This window comes from Oncorhynchus masou, chromosome 24, assembly GCF_036934945.1.
Source record: "Oncorhynchus masou masou isolate Uvic2021 chromosome 24, UVic_Omas_1.1, whole genome shotgun sequence".
Taxonomy (NCBI): domain Eukaryota; kingdom Metazoa; phylum Chordata; class Actinopteri; order Salmoniformes; family Salmonidae; genus Oncorhynchus; species Oncorhynchus masou.
The window spans coordinates 108,671,338-108,692,589 of NC_088235.1; the positions used below are offsets into that span (position 1 = coordinate 108,671,338).

The window sequence follows — 21,252 nt, forward strand, 5'->3', positions numbered from 1 at the left end:
CTATTGAGTTTCGCACTCTCGCTGCCTCTAGTGACTGGAACGAGCCGGCTTTGCTCGCTCGTTTTCTGGAGGGTCTCCTCGTCGAGGTTAAGGATGAGATCCTCTCCCGGGAGGTTCCTTCCAGTCTGGACTCCTTAATAGCTCTCGCTATTTGCATAGAGCGACGGTTTGATCTTCGTCGCCGAGCACGTGGAAAGGAGTTCGCGTTCTCCGTTGCTCCCCTCTCCACATCACTGCCACCTGCCGCATCACTGCCACCCTCCTCCGCCGGCTCGGATGCTGAGCCTATGCAGCTGGGGGTATCCGCATCTCGGCCAAGGAGAAGGAACGGAGAATCACCAATCGCCTCTGTCTCTACTGCGGCTCCGCTGGTCATTTTGTCACCTCATGTCCAGTAAAAGCCAGAGCTCATCAGTAAGAGGAGGGCTACTGGTGAGCGCAACTACTCAGGCCTCTCCTTCTGGATCACGCACTACCTTTCCGGTCCATCTCCGCTGGCCCGGTTCATCTGCTTCCTGCAGTGCCTTGATAGACTCTGGGGCGGAGGGCTGTTTTATGGACGAGACCTGGGCTCGGGAACATGACATTCCTCTCAGACAGTTAGGGGAGCCCACGGCCTTGTTCGCTTTAGATGGTAGTTCTCTCCCCAAGATTCAGCGTGAGACGCTGCCTTTAACCCTCACTGTCTCTGGTAATCATAGCGAAACCATTTCTTTTTTAATTTTTCGTTCACCTTTTACACCTGTTGTTTTGGGTCATCCCTGGCTAGTGCGCCATAACCCTTCTATTAATTGGTCTAGTAATACTATCCTATCCTGGAATGTTTCTTGTCATGTGACCTGTTTAATGTCTGCTATCCCTCCTGTTTCCTCTGTCCCTTCTTCACAGGAGGAGCCTGGCGATTTGACAGGGGTGCCGGAGGAGTATCACGATCTGCGCACGGTGTTCAGTCGTTCCAAGGCCACTTCTCTCCCTCCACACCGGTCGTATGACTGTAGTATTGATCTCCTTCCGGGAACTACTCCCCCCGGGGTAGATTATACTCTCTGTCGGCTCCCGAACGTAAGGCTCTCGAGGATTATTTGTCGGTTTCGCTCGACGCCGGTACCATAGTCTCCTCCTCCTCTCCCCGCCGGAGCGGGGTTTTTTTGTTCAGAAGAAGGACGGGTCCCTGCGCCCATGCGTGGATTATCGAGGGCTGAATGACATAACAGTTAAGAATCGTTATCCGCTTCCTCTTATGTCTTCAGCCTTCGAGATCCTGCAGGGAGCCAGGTTTTTCACCAAATTGGACCTTCGTAACGCCTACCATCTCGTGCGCATCAGGGAGGGGGACGAGTGGAAGACGGCGTTTAACACTCCGTTAGGGCACTTTGAATACCGGGTTCTTCCTTTCGGCCTCGTTAACGCTCCAGCTGTCTTTCAGGCACTAGTTAACGACGTCCTGAGAGACATGCTGAACATTTTTGTTTTCGTTTACATGGACGATATCCTGATTTTTTCACCGTCTCTCTCGATTCATGTTCAGCACGTGCGACGCGTCCTCCAGCGCCTTTTGGAGAACTGTCTTTATGTGAAGGCTGAGAAGTGCACTTTTCATGCCGCCTCTGTCCCTTTTCTCGGTTCCGTTATTTCCGCTGAGGGCATTAAGATGGATCCCGCTAAGGTCCAGGCTGTCATTGATTGGCCCGTTCCTAAGTCACGCGTCGAGCTGCAGCGCTTTCTGGGCTTCGCTAATTTCTATCGTCGTTTCATCCGTAATTTCGGTCAGGTGGCAGCTCCCCTCACAGCCCTTACTTCTGTTAAGACGTGCTTTAAGTGGTCCGTTTCCGCCCAGGGAGCTTTTGATCTTCTTAAGAATCGTTTTACATCCGCACCTATTCTTGTTACACCTGACATCTCTAGACAGTTTGTTGTTGAGGTTGACGCGTCAGAGGTGGGCGTGGGAGCCATTCTTTCTCAGCGCTCTCTCTCTGACGGCAAGGTCCATCCTTGCGCGTTTTTCTCTCATCGCTTATCGCCGTCAGAACGTAACTATGATGTTGGTAATCGCGAACTGCTCGCCATCCGCTTAGCCCTAGGCGAATGGCGACAGTGGTTGGAGGGGGCGACCGTTCCTTTTGTCGTTTGGACTGACCATAGGAACCTTGAGTACATCCGTTCAGCCAAACGACTTAATGCGCGTCAGGCTCGTTGGGCTCTGTTTTTCGCTCGTTTCGAGTTTGTTATTTCTTATCGTCCGGGCTCAAAAAACACCAAGCCTGATGCTTTATCTCGTCTCTTCAGTTCTTCTGAGGTCTCCACCGACCCCGAGGGGATTCTCCTGACGGGCGTGTTGTCGGGTTGACTGTCTGGGGAATTGAGAGGCAGGTAAAGCAAGCACTCGCTCACACTCCGTCGCCGCGAGCTTGTCCTAGGAACCTTCTGTTCGTTCCCGTTCCTACTCGTCCGGCCGTTCTTCAGTGGGCCCACTCTGCCAAGTTAGCCGGCCACCCCGGCGTTCGGGGTACGCTTCGCTTCCATTCGCCAGCGTTTCTGGTGGCCCACTCGGGAACGTGACGCGTCGATTTGTCGCCGCTTGTTCGGTCTGCGCGCAGACTAAATCTGGGAACTCTCCTCCTGCCGGCCGTCTCAGACCGCTTCCCATTCCCTCTCGACCGTGGTCTCACATCGCTTTAGATTTTATCACCGGACTGCCTTCATCAGCGGGGAAGACAGTTATTCTTACGGTTGTCGATAGATTCTCTAAGGCGGCTCATTTCATTCCTCTCGCTAAGCTCCCTTCTGCTAAGGAGACGGCTCAGATCATTATCGAGAATGTTTTCCGAATTCATGGCCTTCCGTCTGACGTCGTTTCCGACAGAGGCCCGCAGTTCACGTCTCAATTTTGGAGGGAGTTTTGCCGTTTGATTGGGGCTTCCGTCAGTCTCTCGTCCGGCTTTCATCCCCAGTCTAACGGTCAAGCCGAACGGGCCAATCAGACTGTTGGTCGCATTTTACGCAGTCTTTCTTTTCGTAACCCTGCGTCTTGGTCAGAACAGCTCCCCTGGGCAGAGTACGCCCACAACTCGCTTCCCTCGTCTGCTACCGGTCTATCTCCTTTTCAGAGTAGCCTTGGGTACCAGCCTCCGCTGTTCTCATCTCAGCTCGCCGATTCCTGCGTCCCCTCCGCTCAGGCTTTTGTCCAGCATTGCGAGCGCACCTGGAAGGGGGTCAGGTCGGCACTTTGTCGTAATAGGGCGCAGACTGTGAGGGCCGCTAATAAGCGTAGGACCAAGAGTCCTAGATATTGTTGCGGTCAGAGAGTATGGCTCTCCACTCAGAACCTTCCCCTTAAGACAGCTTCTAGCAAGTTGGCCCCGCGGTTCATTGGTCCGTTCCGTATTTCCCAGGTCATTAATCCTGTCGCAGTGCGACTTCTTCTCCCGCTATCTTCGTCGCGTTCACCCGGTCTTCCATGTCTCCTGTGTTAAGCCCGTTCTTCGCGCCCCGCTCGTCCCTCCCCCCATCCTTGTCGAGGGCGCACCCATCTACAGGGTTCGTAAGATTTTGGACATGCGCCCTCGGGGCCGTGGTCATCAGTACCTAGTGGATTGGGAGGGGTACGGTCCTGAGGAGAGGAGTTGGGTTCCCTCTCGGGACGTGCTGGACCGTTCGCTGATCGATGATTTCCTCCGTTGCCGCCAGGTTTCCTCCTCGAGTGCGCCAGGAGGCGCTCGGTGAGTGGGGGGTACTGTCATGTCTTGTTATGTCTGTTCCTGTCCTTTCTCTTCACTCTGTCTCTCTCTGCTGGTCTTTTTAGGTTACCTTCTCTGTCTCTCATTCTTCAGCTGTTCTACATCTCCCCTAACTAGCTCTTTCACTCTTTCCCACCTGTTCTCTCTTCCCCCTCTGATTAGGTCTCTATTTCTCTCTCTGTTCCTGCTACTTTCAGTGTCTGATTCTTGTTTGTGTTTTTCATGCCAGAAGCAAGCTGTCGTCTCGTTTGCTTCCACCTTGTCCTATCCTGTCGGAGTCTGCCTGGCAGGTGCATCCTGCATTATACTAACGTTCTTTTTGTTCCATTGACAACGTTGGAAGAGGATTTATGCCATTCCTGTTTTTTCATTAAAGAACTCTGTTTTCGGTTAAAACCGCTTTTGGGTCTTCACTCAAGTACATAACAAATGCTGCAGACACCTTGGGGAAACAATAGATAGGGCAGGCTCATTTCTGTCGCATTCACAGCCATATAAGGAGACAATGGAAAACAGAGCCTCAAAAATCCTGCTCATTTCCTGGTTGCCGTTTCATCTTGGTTTTGCCTGTAGCTCCTGTTCTGGGGCACTCACAGACAATATCTTTGCAGTTCTGGAAAATTCAGAGTGTTTTCTTTCCAAAGCTATCAATTATATGCATAGTCGAGCATCTTTTTGTGACAAAATATCTTGTTTAAAACGGGAACGTTTTTCATCCAAAAATGAAATAGCGCCCCCAGAGTTTCAAGAGGTTAAAGAAGAAGTTACAGGTCTGTGAGAGCCAGTAATCTTGCTTGTTTGTAGGTGACCAAATACCTATTTTCCACCATAATTGCAAATAAATTCATTAAAAACCCTACAATGTGATTTTCTGGATTTTTTTTCTCATTTTGTCCGTCATAGTTGAAGTGTCCCTATGATGAAAATTACAGGCCTCTCATCTTTTTAAGTGGGAGAAATTGCACAATTGGAGGCTGACTAAATACTTTTTCCCCCACTGTAGCTACAGGTGGTTGGCTGTGTCATTGCTTAAGGTTGCTTGGCATCAGCCACGGTCAATAGCCTACATGTTGTCGTCTTTTCTGGCTACTTGATATAAAGTACATTGCATATAGCTACAGGTGGTTGGCTGTGTCATTGCTTAAGGTTGCTTGCTAGATAAGGATATATTTTAATGTAGGCCCAACAGATGATTTCAGCGAGAGAACCCGGAGGTTCTCCAGTAGAATATCCCCATGTGCCAAGATAACAGCTCATATTGAGAGGGAATCCTGCAGAGCGGCATTTGAGAAATATAAGACATACAGTACGTTACAAAGTTCATACAACAGAGTATACAGTCTTGTAATGGTAGGATGACTTTAGCTGGTCTATAGTATACAGTCTTGTAATGGTAGGATGACTTTAGCTGGTCTATAGTGTACAGTCTGTAATGGTAGGATGACTTTCGCTGGTCTATAGTATACAGTCTTGTAATGGCAGGATGACTTTAGCTGGTCTATAGTATACAGTCTTGTAATGGTAGGATGACTTTAGCTGGTCTATAGTGTACAGTCTGTAATGTTAGGATGACATTAGCTGGTCTATGGTATACAGTCTTGTAATGGTAGGATGACTTTAGCTGGTCTATAGTATACAGTCTGTAATGGTAGGATACCATTAGCTGGTCTATAGTATACAGTCTTGTAATGGTAGGATGACTTTAGCTGGTCTATAGTGTACAGTCTGTAATGGTAGGATACCATTAGCTGGTCTATAGTATACAGTCTTGTAATGGTAGGATGACTTTAGCTGGTCTATAGTGTACAGTCTGTAATGGTAGGATACCATTAGCTGGTCTATAGTATACAGTCTTGTAATGGAAGGATGACTTTAGCTGGTCTATAGTATACAGTCTTGTAATGGTAGGATGACTTTAGCTGGTCTAATGTATACAGTCTTGTAATGGTAGGATGACTTTAGCTGGTCTATAGTATACAGTCTTGTAATGGTAGGATGACTTTAGCTGGTCTATAGTATACAGTCTTGTAATGGTAGGATGACTTTAGCTGGTCTATAGTGTACAGTCTTGTAATGGTAGGATGACTTTAGCTGGTCTATAGTATACAGTCTTGTAATGGTAGGATGACTTTAGCTGGTCTATAGTTGTTAGAGGAATTCTAAATTCCTATATGTTTTGTAGCCAAAACCAAATTCACACTCTATCTATTTCTTAATAAGTTGTAAGTTTATTATTTTACATGAAATAGATCGAGACCAGTCTTAAAAGTCAGGAAGTAGCGTTTAATTCAAGTGAGTACTGACCCAAAATACAAAGAACATTACATTTTAAGGAGAGAACATAAAATGATGTCATCAGTTTCTCACACTCTCTCCGATCCACACAATTGCGCAGTGTCTTCAGGTCTGGAGACCGTCTTCTACTCCCCTCATAAAACAAACATTCCAATCTGTCTAAAAGATATAATTTATTCCCCACAAATGGAACATAAAACATTCTAATCTGTCTGAAAGGACATCTGCCCTCCTTCTCCCTTTCCCGCCTGGTACAGACAATTCATTTGTTTTACCTACATTTTCGGTCCTAGTTTAACCAAGAACCCACACATTTCATACCATAACATAATAGTATTAAAAGTTAATGGTTCTAAAAGAAATGTATACATAATTAATCATTTCAACTAGAATTTCCTCCAACAATAGTATACAGTCTTGTAATGGTAGGAGGACTTTATCTGGTCTATAGTATACAGTCTGAAATGGTAGGATGACTTTAGCTGGTCTATAGTATACAGTCTGTAATGGTAGGATGACTTTAGCTGGTCTATAGTATACAGTCTGTAATGGTAGGAGGACTTTAGCTGGTCTATAGTATACAGTCTGTAATGGTAGGATGACTTTAGCTGGTCTATAGTATACAGTCTGTAATGGTAGGATGACTTTAGCTGGTATATTTGATCATATCTAAACAAAGTGTTCTGCTGTGATCTACCCTGAAGGAGCAGAGCCAAGACTTGCCTTATTCATTCTTTAATAAATGGTTAAACATATTTGTACGAGGTGTTTCCTTTATGAAGTGTTGATTATGTAGAAAACATTTGATTGAGAAACAAACATTCTAAACCAGAGGTAGAGCTAGTTGCAAGAACGCTCGGGTCTCAAAGAGTTAAGTTGAAAAACTGGATGTTAGTTTTGGATCTTGTAATCAAAGAGCGATCCTTTTTCTTCACGAGACACAACCCACAGTGAGACATTCACATGCAAACCAGGAGTCCGACCACAGTAAGTACTGTTGCTGATCTTTGACTAATACTAATTTATAATAATCAACAGTACCATAAAAGGAGTTTGTGTGTGAACATGTTTAACTATACTTGTGGCGACCAGATTTAGGGTTAGGATTAGTGTTGAAGAAAACAGGTTAGTAAAACAGGACTGTGTGTGTGTGTGGGGGGGGGGGGGGGTGTTACATAATTACATGTCTTCTTACCCCCCTTATTCTTAGATGGAGATTGGTGACATGATTGAGATCAACAGAGGTCAATACAAACACTGGGCTCTGTACATTGGAAATGGAAAGGTCATCCAGTTGATAGTTCCAGGTATGATGTTTTTCTGGAAATGTTTTTGTTGTAGCTGATATTCCAATTCCAGAATTGGGGCAGGGTGTAAACATCATCTGAAGTCAAACGTTAACAGCAGAGTACTGGCCCAATGCTCTAACCACTAGACTACCTGATGCCCCTAACAGTAGAGTACTGGCCCAATGCTCTAACCACTAGACTACCTGATGCCCCTAATAGTAGAGTACTGGCCCAATGCTCTAAACACTAGACTACCTGATGCCCCTAACACCACAGTAAAACTGATATCTGAACATGGTCGATAGTCAGAACTTTATGAACGTATTCAATCAGCTACAGCATCTGCTGTTCTCTCTGTCTCTTTATTTCTCATCATCAAAACACACCTTTTTCTTTCCTCCTGTTTTGTAGATGGGCCTTCAAGAGTATCTTTCTGCAGTTTTAGCTCATCCAGCGGCAGTGTTTCCTGCAAAGGCACGATAACAATAGAGACATTACAGGATGTGGCAGCAGGGAATACTTACAAAATCAACAACTACTTGGATGACGAGTACAAACCAAGGAGGACTGATGTCATTATGGGGGATGTGGACAAAATGAGAGGCAGCACAATGAAATATGACCTCCTTGGACGCAACTGCGAGCATTTTGTTACTTTCCTCCGTTATGGCAAATCAAAGTCCAAACAGGTAGCCATGACAGTATAATGAGAGAATATTCTAATTAGTGCTGTGCTTGAGGAGATGCACTACATTTTAATTATCTTTTTCTTTGTATTTTTCCTTATAGGCAGATGACTTCCTGAATAATATGTTAACTGGTACTGCAGGTTTGCTTGGTGTACTGACTGCTGCTGCTGCTCTTACAGCTGCTGCAGCAAGGACATTTAGTAAATAATTTCTTGGGTCATTCACGAGTCCATGGAGAATGTCAGTAATGCAAAATGTTGTGTATTGTCTAGTTAATAAAGGACCATCTCAAAGACCAATGTGGTTGTGTGGTCATTTTTCATTCAAATCAAACAGAATATGAAATTAATATACCACCCTTTATACATTTACATTTACATTTAAGTCATTTAGCAGACGCTCTTATCCAGAGCGACTTACAAATTGGTGAATTCACCTTCTGACATCAGTGGAACAGCCACTTTACAATAGTGCATCTAAATCATTTAAGGGGGGGTGAGAAGGATTGCTTTATCCTATCCTAGGTATTCCTTGAAGAGGTTGGGTTTCAGGTGTCTCCGGAAGGTGGTGATTGACTCCGCTGTCCTGGCGTCGTGAGGGAGTTTGTTCCACCATTGGGGGGCCAGAGCAGCGAACAGTTTTGACTGGGCTGAGCGGGAACTGTACTTCCTCAGTGGTAGGGAGGCGAGCAGGCCAGAGGTGGATGAACGCAGTGCCGTTGTTTGGGTGTAGGGCCTGATCAGAGCCTGGAGGTACTGCGGTGCCGTTCCCCTCACAGCTCCGTAGGCAAGCACCATGGTCTTGTAGCGGATGCGAGCTTCAACTGGAAGCCAGTGGAGAGAGCGGAGGAGCGGGGTGACGTGAGAGAACTTGGGAAGGTTGAACACCAGACGGGCTGCGGCGTTCTGGATGAGTTGTAGGGGTTTAATGGCACAGGCAGGGAGCCCAGCCAACAGCGAGTTGCAGTAATCCAGACGGGAGATGACAAGTGCCTGGATTAGGACCTGCGCCGCTTCCTGTGTGAGGCAGGGGCGTACTCTGCGGATGTTGTAGAGCATGAACCTACAGGAACGGGCCACCGCCTTGATGTTAGTTGAGAACGACAGGGTGTTGTCCAGGATCACGCCAAGGTTCTTAGCGCTCTGGGAGGAGGAAACAATGGAGTTGTCAACCGTGATGGCGAGATCATGGAACGGGCAGTCCTTCCCCGGGAGGAAGAGCAGCTCCGTCTTGCCGAGGTTAAGCTTGAGGTGGTGATCCGTCATCCACACTGATATGTCTGCCAGACATGCAGAGATGCGATTCGCCACCTGGTCATCAGAAGGGGGAAAGGAGAAGATTAATTGTGTGTCGTCTGCATAGCAATGATAGGAGAGACCATGTGAGGTTATGACAGAGCCAAGTGACTTGGTGTATAGCGAGAATAGGAGAGGGCCTAGAACAGAGCCCTGGGGGACACCAGTGGTGAGAGCGCGTGGCGAGGAGACAGATTCTCGCCACGCCACCTGGTAGGAGCGACCTGTCAGGTAGGACGCAATCCAAGCGTGGGCCGCGCCGGAGATGCCCAACTCGGAGAGGGTGGAGAGGAGGATCTGATGGTTCACAGTGTCGAAGGCAGCCGATAGGTCTAGAAGGATAAGAGCAGAGGAGAGAGAGTTAGCTTTAGCAGTGCGGAGCGCCTCCGTGATACAGAGAAGAGCAGTCTCAGTTGAATGACTAGTCTTGAAACCTGACTGATTTGGATCAAGAAGGTCATTCTGAGAGAGATAGCGGGAGAGCTGGCCAAGGACGGCACGTTCAAGAGTTTTGGAGAGAAAAGAAAGAAGGGATACTGGTCTGAAGGGGTGCAACTCTCGCTCTCTTGAAGACGGAAGGGACGTAGCCAGCGGTCAGGGATGAGTTGATGAGCGAGGTGAGGTAAGGGAGAAGGTCTCCGGAAATGGTCTGGAGAAGAGAGGAGGGGATAGGGTCAAGCGGGCAGGTTGTTGGGCGGCCGGCCGTCACAAAAAGTGAGATTTCATCTGGAGAGAGAGGGGAGAAAGAGGTCAGAGCACAGGGTAGGGCAGTGTGAGCAGAACCAGCGGTGTCGTTTGACTTAGCAAACGAGGATCGGATGTCGTCGACCTTCTTTTCAAAATGGTTGACGAAGTCATCTGCAGAGAGGGAGGAGGGGGGGGAGGGGGAGGAGGATTCAGAAGGGAGGAGAAGGTGGCAAAGAGCTTCCTAGGGTTAGAGGCAGATGCTTGGAATTTAGAGTGGAAGAAAGTGGCTTTAGCAGCAGAGACAGAGGAGGAAAATGTAGAGAGGAGGGAGTGAAAGGATGCCAGGTCCGCAGGGAGGCGAGTTTTCCTCATTTCCGCTCGGCTGCCTGGAGCACTGTTCTGTGAGCTCGCAATGAGTCGTCGAGCCACGGAGCGGGAGGGGAGGACCGAGCCGGCCTGGAGGATAGGGGACATAGAGAGTCAAAGGATGCAGAAAGGGAAGAGAGGAGGGTTGAGGAGGCAGAATCAGGAGATAGGTTGGAGAAGGTATGAGCAGAGGGAAGAGATGATAGGATGGAAGAGGAGAGAGTAGCCGGGGAGAGAGAGCGAAGGTTGGGACGGCGCGATACCATCCGAGTAGGGGCAGTGTGGGAAGCGTTGGATGAGAGCGAGAGGGAAAAGGATACAAGGTAGTGGTCGGAGACTTGGAGGGGAGTTGCAATGAGGTTAGTGGAAGAACAGCATCTAGTAAAGATGAGGTCGAGCGTATTGCCTGCCTTGTGAGTAGGGGGGGAAGGTGAGAGGGTGAGGTCAAAAGAGGAGAGGAGTGGAAAGAAGGAGGCAGAGAGGAATGAGTCAAAGGTAGACGTGGGGAGGTTAAAGTCGCCCAGGACTGTGAGAGGTGAGCCGTCCTCAGGAAAGGAGCTTATCAAGGCATCAAGCTCATTGATGAACTCTCCGAGGGAACCTGGAGGGCGAGAAATGATAAGGATGTTAAGCTTGAAAGGGCTGGTAACTGTGACAGCATGGAATTCAAAGGAGGCGATAGACAGATGGGTAAGGGGAGAAAGAGAGAATGACCACTTGGGAGAGATGAGGATCCCGGTGCCACCACCCCGCTGACCAGAAGCTCTCGGGGTGTGCGAGAACACGTGGGCGGACGAAGAGAGAGCAGTAGGAGTAGCAGTGTTGTCTGTGGTGATCCATGTTTCCGTCAGTGCCAAGAAGTCGAGGGACTGGAGGGAGGCATAGGCTGAGATGAACTCTGCCTTGTTGGCCGCAGATCGGCAGTTCCAGAGGCTACCGGAGACCTGGAACTCCACGTGGGTCGTGCGCGCTGGGACCACCAGATTAGGGTGGCCGCGGCCACGCGGTGTGGAGCGTTTGTATGGTCTGTGCAGAGAGGAGAGAACAGGGATAGATAGACACATAGTTGACAGGCTACAGAAGAGGCTACGCTAATGCAAAGGAGATTGGAATGACAAGTGGACTACACTTATCGAATGTTCAGAACGTTAAGCTTACGTAGCAAGAATCTTATTGACTAAAATGATTGAAATGATACAGTACTGCTGGAGTAGGCTAGCTGGCAGTGGCTACGTTGTTGACACTACACTAATCAAGTCGTTCCGTCGAGTGTAATAGTTTCTACAGTGCTGCTATTCGGGGGCTAGCTGGCTAGCTGGCAGTGTTGATTACGTAACGTTACGTTAAAAGAACGACAATAGCTGGCTAGCTAACCTAGAAAATCGCTCCAGACTACACATTTGTCTTAGATACAAAGACGGCTATGTAGCTAGCTAGCTACGATCAAACAAATCAAACCGTTGTACTGTAATGAAGTGAAATGAAAATGTGATACTACCTGTGGAGCGAGGTGGAATGTTGACCGGGTTGTTGAAGTTCAATTCGGAAGACGTTGGCTAGCTGTTGGCTAGCTAGCTAGCAGTGACTCCTACGTTAAGGACGACAAATAGCTGGCTAGCTAACCTCGGTAAATTAAGATAATCACTCTAAGTCTACACACTCTAAACTACACAATTACCTTGGATACGAAGACAGCAAAGACAACTATGTAGCTAGCTAACACTACACTAATCGAGTCGTTGAGTGTAATAGTTTCTACAGTGCTAGTGGACGTTAGCTAGCTGCTGTGCTAGTGGACGTTAGCTAGCTGCTGGGCAGAAAGCAGTGTAGACTACGTTAGGACGACGAAATACGATAATTACGCAATTATCTTTGATACAAAGGCGGCTATGTAGCTAGCTAAGAAGAAATTGCTAAGATTAGACAAATCAAACCGTTGTACTATAATGAAATGTAATGAAAAGTTATACTACCTGCGGACCGAAGTGTAGATGCGACCGCTCGCTCCAACCATTTATTAAAAAATGGTTATGGGCTTAACAAAAGAAGACACCTGTACAATGTCAGATACATTTAAACTGTATTCCATGTTGAGGTTGCCTCCCAATATTAGGCTTTCTATATACTTCACAGAAAACTGAAATATAACAAACTGGTTGACATGGAAACAATGGATTTTCTGCAGTTTCAAAAAATATGTTTATTAGTTATTACATCATGAAAAACATTAACATTCCACCCATGAGGCCACTAGAGGGCGATAGACTGCAGGAACAGGATCTATGGAGAATCCTCCCATACAGTTCATGTTAATCATATATTCTGTTATAAAGTATTAGCACCATTTTTACTTTTAGGGACAGATTGCAGGAACCAGATTAAACCTCCTCCTGGATTTAAAAGCATTGTTAATGGATCATCTCAATTGAAAGTGATTCTTAATCCAGGACTAGACTTAATCTGGGTCTGTGAAACCTGCACTTTAATGTTCTGAGCTTGTTCCTTGAATGGATACAGTAAGATACAGTTGAAGTCGGAAGTTTACATACACTTGGGTTGGAGTCATTAAAACTTGTTTTTCAACCACTCCACATGTTTCTTGTTATCAAACTATAGTTTTGGCAAGTCGGTGAGGAAACATACTTTGTGCATGACACAAGTACTTTTTCCAACAATTGTTTATAGACAGATTATTTCACTTATCATTAACTGCATCACAATTCCAGTGGGTCAGAAGTTTACATACACTAAATTGACTGTGCCTTTAAACAGCTTGAGAAATTCCAGTAAATGATGTCATGGCTTTAGAAGCATCTGATTGTCAATAAGCCTTACTTTTAGTCAATTGGAGGTGTACCTGTGGATGTATTTCAAGGCCTACCTTCAAACTCAGTGCCTCTTTGCGTGACATCATGGGGAAAATTAAGATGAATCAGCCAAGACCTCAGAATTGTAGCCCTCCACAAGTCTGGTTCTTCCTCGGGAGCAATTTTCAAATGACTGCAGGTACCGAGTTCATCTGTACAAACAATAGTACGCAGGTATAAACACCATGGGACCACGCAGCCGTCATACTGCTAAGGAAGTAGACACGTTCTGTCTCCTAGAGATGAAAGTACTTTGGTGCGAAAAGTGCAAATCAATCCCAGAGCAACAGCAAAGGACCCTGTGTAGATGCTGGAGGAAACAGGTTCAAAAGTATCTATACCCACAGTAAAACCAGTCCTATATCAAATCAAAATCAAATAAAATGTATTTATATAGCCCTTCGTACTTCAGTTTATATGTCAAATTGCTGTACAGAAACCCAGCCTAAAACCCCAAACAGCAAGCAATGCAGGTGTAGAAGCACGGTGGCTAGGAAAAACTCCCTAGAAAGGCCCAAAATTAGCCTGGTTCCTCTCTAGGTTTCTTCCTATGTGGGGTGGCCAGTCCTCTTCTGGCTGTGCCGGGTGGAGATTATAACAGAACATGGCCAAGATGTTCAAATGTTCATAAATGACCAGCATGGTCAAATAATAATAATCACAGGCAGAACCGTTGAAACTGGAGCAGCAGCATGGCCAGGTGGACTGGGGACACCAAGGAGTCATCATGTCAGGTAGTCCTGAGGCCTGGTCCTAGGGCTCAGGTCCTCCGAGAGAGAGAAAGAAAGAAAGAAAGAAAGAAAGAAAGTAAGAAAGAAAGAAAGAAAGAAAGAAAGAAAGAAAGAAAGAAAGAAAGAAAGAAAGAAAGAAAGAAAGAGAGAATTAGAGAGAGCATACTTAAATTCACACAGGACACCGGATAGGACAGGAGAAGTACTCCAGATATGACAAACTGACCCTAGCCCCCCGACACATAAACTACTGCAGCATAAATACTGGAGGCTGAGACAGGAGGGGTCAGGAGACACTGTGGCCCCATCAAATGACACCCGCGGACAGGGCCAAACAGGAAGGATATAACCCCACCCACTTTGCCAAAGCACAGCCCCCACACCACTAGAGGGATATCTTCAACCACCAACTTACCATCCTGAGACAAGGCCGAGTATAGCCCACAAAGATCTCCGCCACGGCACAACCCAAGGGGGGGCGCCAACCCAGACAGGAAGATCACATCAGTGACTCAACCCACTCAAGTGACGCACTCCTCCTAGGGACGGTATGAAAGAGCCCTAGTAAGCCAGTGACTCAGCCCCTGTAATAGGGTTAGAGGCAGAGAATCCCAGTGGAAAGAGGGGAACCGGTCAGGCAGAGACAGCAAGGGCGGTTCGTTGCTCCAGAGCCTTTCTGTTCACCTTCACACTCCTGGGCCAGACTGTTTTTATTTATTTACTTTTCTGCTCTTTTGCACACCAATATCTCTACCTGTACATGACCATCTGATCATTTATTACTCCAGTGTTAATCTGCAAAATTGTAATTATACCCCTCCCTCCTCATGCCTTTTGCACACAATGTATATAGACTCCCTTTTTTTCTTTTCTACTGTGTTATTGACTTGTTAAATGTTTACTCCATGTGTAACTCTGTGTTGTCTGTTTACACTGCTAGGCTTTATCTTGGCCAGGTCGCAGTTGCAAATGAGAACTTGTTCTCAACTAGCCTACCTGGTTAAATAAAGGTGAAATAAATAAAAATAAAAAATAAATAAATAAAAGACTACACTCAATCATATGACCCACTGCAGAGATGAGTCTTCAGTAAAGACTTAAAGGTTGAGACCAAGTTTGCGTCTCTCACATGGGTAGGCAGACCATTCCATAAAAATGGAGCTCTATAGGAGAAAGCCCTGCCTCCAGCTGTTTGCTTAGAAATTCTAGGGACAATTAGGAGGCCTGCGTCTACGTGTAGGTATGTACGGCAGGACCAAATCAGAGAGATAGGTAGGAACAAGCCCATGTAATGCTTTGTAGGTTAGCAGTAAAACCTTGAAATCAGCCCTTGCCTTGACAGGAAGCCAGTGTAGGGAGGCTAGCACTGGAGTAATATGATAAATTTTTTTGGTTCTAGTCAGAATTCTAGCAGCAGTATTTATCACAAACTGAAGTTTATTTAGTGCTTTATCCGGGAAGCCGGAAAGTAGAGCATTGCAGTAGTCTAACCTAGAAGTGACAAAACCATGGATTAATTTTTCTGCATCATTTTTGGACAGAAAGTTTCTGATTTTTGCAATGTTACGTAGATGGAAAAAAGCTGTCCTTGAAACAGTCTTGATATGTTCTTCAAAAGAGAGATCAGGGTCCAGAGTAACGCCGAGGTCCTTCACAGTTTTATTTGAGATGACTGTACAACCATTAAGATTAATTGTCAGATTCAACAGAAGATCTCTTTGTTTCTTGGGACCTAGAACAAGCATCTCTGTTTTGTCGTGGAGGTTATATACAGGTGGTACCAGTACAGAGTCAATGTGGAGGCTATATACAGGGGGAACAGGTACAGAGTCAATGTGGAGGCTATATACAGGGTGTACCGGTACAGAGTCAATGTGGAGGCTAAATACAGGGGGAACCGGTACAGGAGTCAATGTGGAGGCTATATACAGGGGGAACCAGTACAGAGTCAATGTGGAGGCAAAATACAGGGGGTACCGGTACAGAGTCAATGTGAAGGCTAAAAACAGAGGGAACCGGTACAGAGTCAATGTGGAGGCTATATACAGGGGGTTCCGGTACAGAGTCAATGTGGAGGCTATATACAGGGGGAACCAGTACAGAGTCAATGTGGAGGCAAAATACAGGGGGTACCGGTACAGAGTCAATGTGAAGGGGTACATTTTAGTTGAGGTAATATGTACATGTAGGTAGAGGTAAAGTGACTATGAAAGGATAATAAACAGAGAATAGCAGTGTGTTCAGGTGGATGTTGACCGCTCCATTATTACAATTCTTATTGATAAAGTTTGACAACACACAAACCTTGTCCTTTCCTCCTGTTTTGTAGATGGCTCTTCAGGTTTCTTATCCAGCTCACCCAGTGTTTCCTGTAAAGGCATGATTACAATAGATACAGGAAAGGCTGTGGCAGACGGAAATCCTTACGACATAAAACTTGGATAACAAGTACAAGGAGGACTGATGTCATTATGGAGGATGTGGACATCCTGAAAGGCTACACAATATCATATGACCTCCTTGGAAACAACTGAGAGCATTTTGTTACTTTCCTCCGTTACGGCCAATCAGAGTCCAAACAAGTATCCATGACAGTATAATTGAGAGAATATTCTAATTAACGCTTTGCTTGATGAGATGCACTCCATATTAATTATTTTTCTTTGTCTTTTTTTCCTTTAGGCAGTTGATTTCATGAATTAATTCTTATCTAGTATTTTAGCCATGCTTCGAGTGACTAGTTTGACTCTTGCACCAAAAACAGATAATAAATAGGTAACTTGGGTCTCATGAGTGCATGAATGCCTGTGATGCAAAATGTTGTTTAAAGCCTAATGAATAAAGGATGATCTCAAAGACCAATGTGGTTGTGTGGTCATTTTTCATTCAAATCAAACAGAATATGAAATTAATATAGCAGACTTTATAGTATCAAAACAATACCTTGATTAACCTTGTACTGCAGTTGGCTAAATCAGCGTCACACAGATTGTTTCTGGGTAGTCCTAAACAAATCTACATAGAAACGAGTATACACTTCACACGCATGGTTATTGGCTTAACAAAAGAAGACCCCTATACCATATCAGATACATTGATATATATTCCATTGTAAGTTTGCATCCCAATATTACACTTTAGATACATCACAGAAGACTGAAATATAACAAAACCCTTTGACATCGAAACAATGGATTTTCTGCAGTTTAAAAAAAATGTTCATAGGTTTTTACATCATAAAAAATATGACTTTAGCTGGTCTATAGTCTACAGTCTTGTAATGGTAGGATGACTTTAGCTGGTCTATAGTATCAAGTCTGTAATGGTAGGATGACTTTAGCTGGTCTATAGTATACAGTCTTGTAATGGTAGGATGACTTTATCTGGTCTATAGTATACAGTCTTGTAATGGTAGGATGACTTTAGCTGGTCTATAGTCTACAGTCTTGTAATGGTAGGATGACTTTAGCTGGTCTATAGTCTACAGTCTTGTAATGGTAGGATGACTTTAGCTGGTCTATAGTATCAAGTCTGTAATGGTAGGATGACTTTAGCTGGTCTATAGTATACAGTCTTGTAATGGTAGGATGACTTTATCTGGTCTATAGTATACAGTCTTGTAATGGTAGGAGGACTTTAGCTGGTCTATAGTATACAGTCTGTAATGGTAGGATGACTTTAGCTGGTCTTTAGTAAACAGTCTTGTAATGGTAGGATGACTTTAGCTGGTCTATAGTATACAGTCTTGTAATGGTAGGATGACTTTAGCTGGTCTATAGTATCAAGTCTGTAATGGTAGGAGGACTTTAGCTGGTCTATAGTATACAGTCTTGTAATGGTAGGATGACTTTAGCTGGTCTATAGTATACAGTCTTGTAATGGTAGGAGGACTTTAGCTGGTCTATAGTCTACAGTCTTGTAATGGTAGGATGACTTTAGCTGGTCTATAGTATACAGTCTTGTAATGGTAGGAGGACTTTAGCTGGTCTATAGTATACAGTCTTGTAATGGTAGGATGACTTTAGCTGGTCTATAGTATACAGTCTTGTAATGGTAGGAGGACTTTAGCTGGTCTATAGTATACAGTCTTGTAATGGTAGGATGACTTTAGCTGGTCTATAGTATACAGTCTGTAATGGTAGGATGACTTTATCTGGTCTATAGTATACAGTCTTGTAATGGTAGGATGACTTTAGCTGGTCTATAGTATACAGTCTTGTAATGGTAGGATGACTTTAGCTGGTCTATAGTATACAGCCTTGTAATGGTAGGATGACTTTAGCTGGTCTATAGTATACAGTCTTGTAATGGTAGGAGGACTTTAGCTGGTCTATAGTATACAGTCTTGTAATGGTAGGATGACTTTAGCTGGTCTATAGTATACAGTCTTGTAATGGTAGGATGACTTTAGCTGGTCTATAGTATACAGCCTTGTAATGGTAGGATGACTTTAGCTGGTCTATAGTATACAGTCTTGTAATGGTAGGAGGACTTAAGCTGGTCTATAGTATACAGTCTGTAATGGTAGGAGGACTTTAGCAGGTCTATAGTATACAGTCTTGTAATGGTAGGATGACTTTAGCTGGTCTATAGTATACAGTCTGTAATGGTAGGATGACTTTAGCTGGTCTATAGTATACAGTCTGTAATGGTAGGATGACTTTAGCTGGTCTATAGTATACAGTCTTGTAATGGTAGGATGACTTTAGCAGGTCTATAGTATACAGTCTTGAAATGGTAGGATGACTTTAGCTGGTCTATAGTATACAGTCTGTAATGGTAGGATGACTTTAGCTGGTCTATAGTATACAGTCTGTAATGGTAGAATGACTTTAGCTGGTATATTTGATCATATCTAAACAAAGTGTTCTGCTGTGATCTACCCTGAAGGAGCAGAGCCAAGACTTGCCTTATTCATTCTTTAATAAATGGTTAAACATATTTATACGAGGTGTTTCCTTTCTGAAGTAGTGATTATGTAGAAAACATTTGATTGGGAAACAAACATTCTAAACCAGAGGTAGAGCTAGTTGCAAGAACGCTCGGGTCTCAAAGAGTTAAGTTGAATAACAGCATGTTAGTTTTGGATCTTGTAATCAAAGGGCGATGCTTTTTCTTCACGAGACACAACCCACAGTGAGACATTCACATGCAAACCAGGAGTCCGACCACAGTAAGTACTGTTGCTGATCTTTGACTAATACTAATTTATAATAATCAACAGTACCATAAAAGGAGTTTGTGTGTGAACATGTTTAACTATACTTGTGGCGACCAGATTTAGGGTTAGGATTAGTGTTGAAGAAAACAGGTTAGTAAAACAGGACTGTGTGTGTGTGTGGGGGGGGGTGTTACATAATTACATGTCTTCTTACCCCCATTATTCTTAGATGGAGATTGGTGACATGATTGAGATCAACAGAGGTCAATACAAACACTGGGCTCTGTACATTGGACATGGAAAGGTCATCCAGTTGATAGTTACAGGTATGATGTTTTTCTGGAAATGTTTTTGTTGTAGCTGATATTCCAATTCCAGAATTGGGGCAGGGTGTAAACATCATCTGAAGTCAACCGTTAACAGCAGAGTACTGGCCCAATGCTCTAACCACTAGGCTACCTGCCGCCCCTAATAGTAGAGTACTGGCCCAATGCTCTAACCACTAGGCTACCTGCCGCCCCTAATAGTAGAGTACTGGCCCAATGCTCTAACCACTAGGCTACCTGCCGCCCCTAATAGTAGAGTACTGGCCCAATGCTCTAACCACTAGACTACCTGCCGCCCCTAACAGTAGAGTACTGGCCCAATGCTCTAACCACTAGGCTACCTGCTGCCCCTAACAGCAGAGTACTGGCCCAATGCTCTAACCACTAGACTACCTGATGCCCCTAACAGTAGAGTACTGGCCCAATGCTCTAACCACTAGGCTACCTGCTGCCCCTAACAGCAGAGTACTGGCCCAATGCTCTAACCACTAGACTACCTGATGCCCACAACATCACAGTAAAACTGATATCAACATGGTCGATAGTCAGAACTTTATGAACATATTCAATCAGCTACAGCATCTGCTGTTCTCTCTGTCTCTTTATTTCTCATCATCAAAACACACCTTTTTCTTTCCTCCTGTTTTGTAGATGGGCCTTCAAGAGTATCTTTCTGCAGTTTTAGCTCATCCAGCGGCAGTGTTTCCTGCAAAGGCACGATAACAATAGAGACATTACAGGATGTGGCAGCAGGGAATACTTACAAAATCAACAACTACTTGGATGACGAGTACAAACCAAGGAGGACTGATGTCATTATGGGGGATGTGGACAAAATGAGAGGCAGCACAATAAAATATGACCTCCTTGGACGCAACTGCGAGCATTTTGTTACTTTCCTCCGTTATGGCAAATCAAAGTCCAAACAGGTAGCCATGACAGTATAATGAGAGAATATTCTAATTAATGCTGTGCTTGAGGAGATGCACTACATTTTAATGATCTTTTTCTTTGTATTTTTCCTTATAGGCAGATGACTTCCTGAATAATGTGTTAACTGGTGCTGCAGGTTTGCTTGGTGTACTGACTGCTGCTACTGCTTCTACAGCTGCTGCAGCAAGCACAATTAGTAAATAATTTCTTGGGTCATTCATGAGTCCATGGAGAATGTCAGTAATGCAAAATGTTGTGTATTGTCTAGTTAATAAAGGACCATCTCAAAGACCAATGTGGTTGTGTGGTCATTTTTCATTCAAATCAAACAGAATATGAAATTAATATACCACCCTTTATATTATTAAAAAATGGTTATGGGCTTAACAAAAGAAGACACCTGTACAATGTCAGATACATTTAAACTGTATTCCATGTTGAGGTTGCCTCCCAATATTAGGCTTTCTATATACTTCACAGAAAACTGAAATATAACAAACTGGTTGAGGCCACTAGAGGGCGATATACTGCAGGAACAGGATCTATGGAGAATCCTCCCATACAGTTCGTGTTATATTTTCTATTACAATTTATTAGCCCCGTTTTTACATTTAGGGACAGATTGGAGGACACAGATTAAACATACTCCTGGATTTCAAAGCATTGTTAATGGATCATCTCTATTGAAAGTGATTGTTAATCCAGGACTAGACTTAATCTGGGTCCGTGAAACCTGCACTTTAATGTTCTGAGCTTGTTCCTAGAATGCATTACAGTAAGATACAGTTGAAGTCTGAAGTTTACATACACTTAGGTTGGAGTCAATAAAACACCCCACATGTTTCTTGTTAACAAACTATAGTTTTGGCAAGTCGG

The 21,252-nt window shown here is 44.7% G+C and overlaps 2 protein-coding genes across 2 annotated transcripts; both read left to right on the forward strand.

Moving 5' to 3' along the window:
* Positions 1 to 6,916: 6,916 nt before the first annotated feature.
* On the forward strand, positions 6,917 to 8,309 carry LOC135513236 (phospholipase A and acyltransferase 4-like). Its single transcript, XM_064936063.1, has 4 exons — positions 6,917 to 7,019; positions 7,243 to 7,339; positions 7,733 to 8,010; positions 8,111 to 8,309. Exons 1-4 carry the CDS (start codon positions 6,996 to 6,998, stop codon positions 8,216 to 8,218), a joined length of 507 nt encoding a protein of 168 aa, XP_064792135.1. The 5' UTR covers positions 6,917 to 6,995; the 3' UTR covers positions 8,219 to 8,309.
* Positions 8,310 to 19,009: 10,700 nt separating this feature from the next.
* Positions 19,010 to 20,667, forward strand: LOC135513237 (phospholipase A and acyltransferase 4-like). The gene is made up of 4 exons (XM_064936064.1): positions 19,010 to 19,129; positions 19,347 to 19,443; positions 20,095 to 20,372; positions 20,473 to 20,667. The coding sequence occupies exons 1-4, from the start codon at positions 19,106 to 19,108 to the stop codon at positions 20,578 to 20,580; spliced, it is 507 nt and encodes a 168-aa protein (XP_064792136.1). The 5' UTR covers positions 19,010 to 19,105; the 3' UTR covers positions 20,581 to 20,667.
* The last annotated feature ends 585 nt before the right edge of the window (positions 20,668 to 21,252 follow it).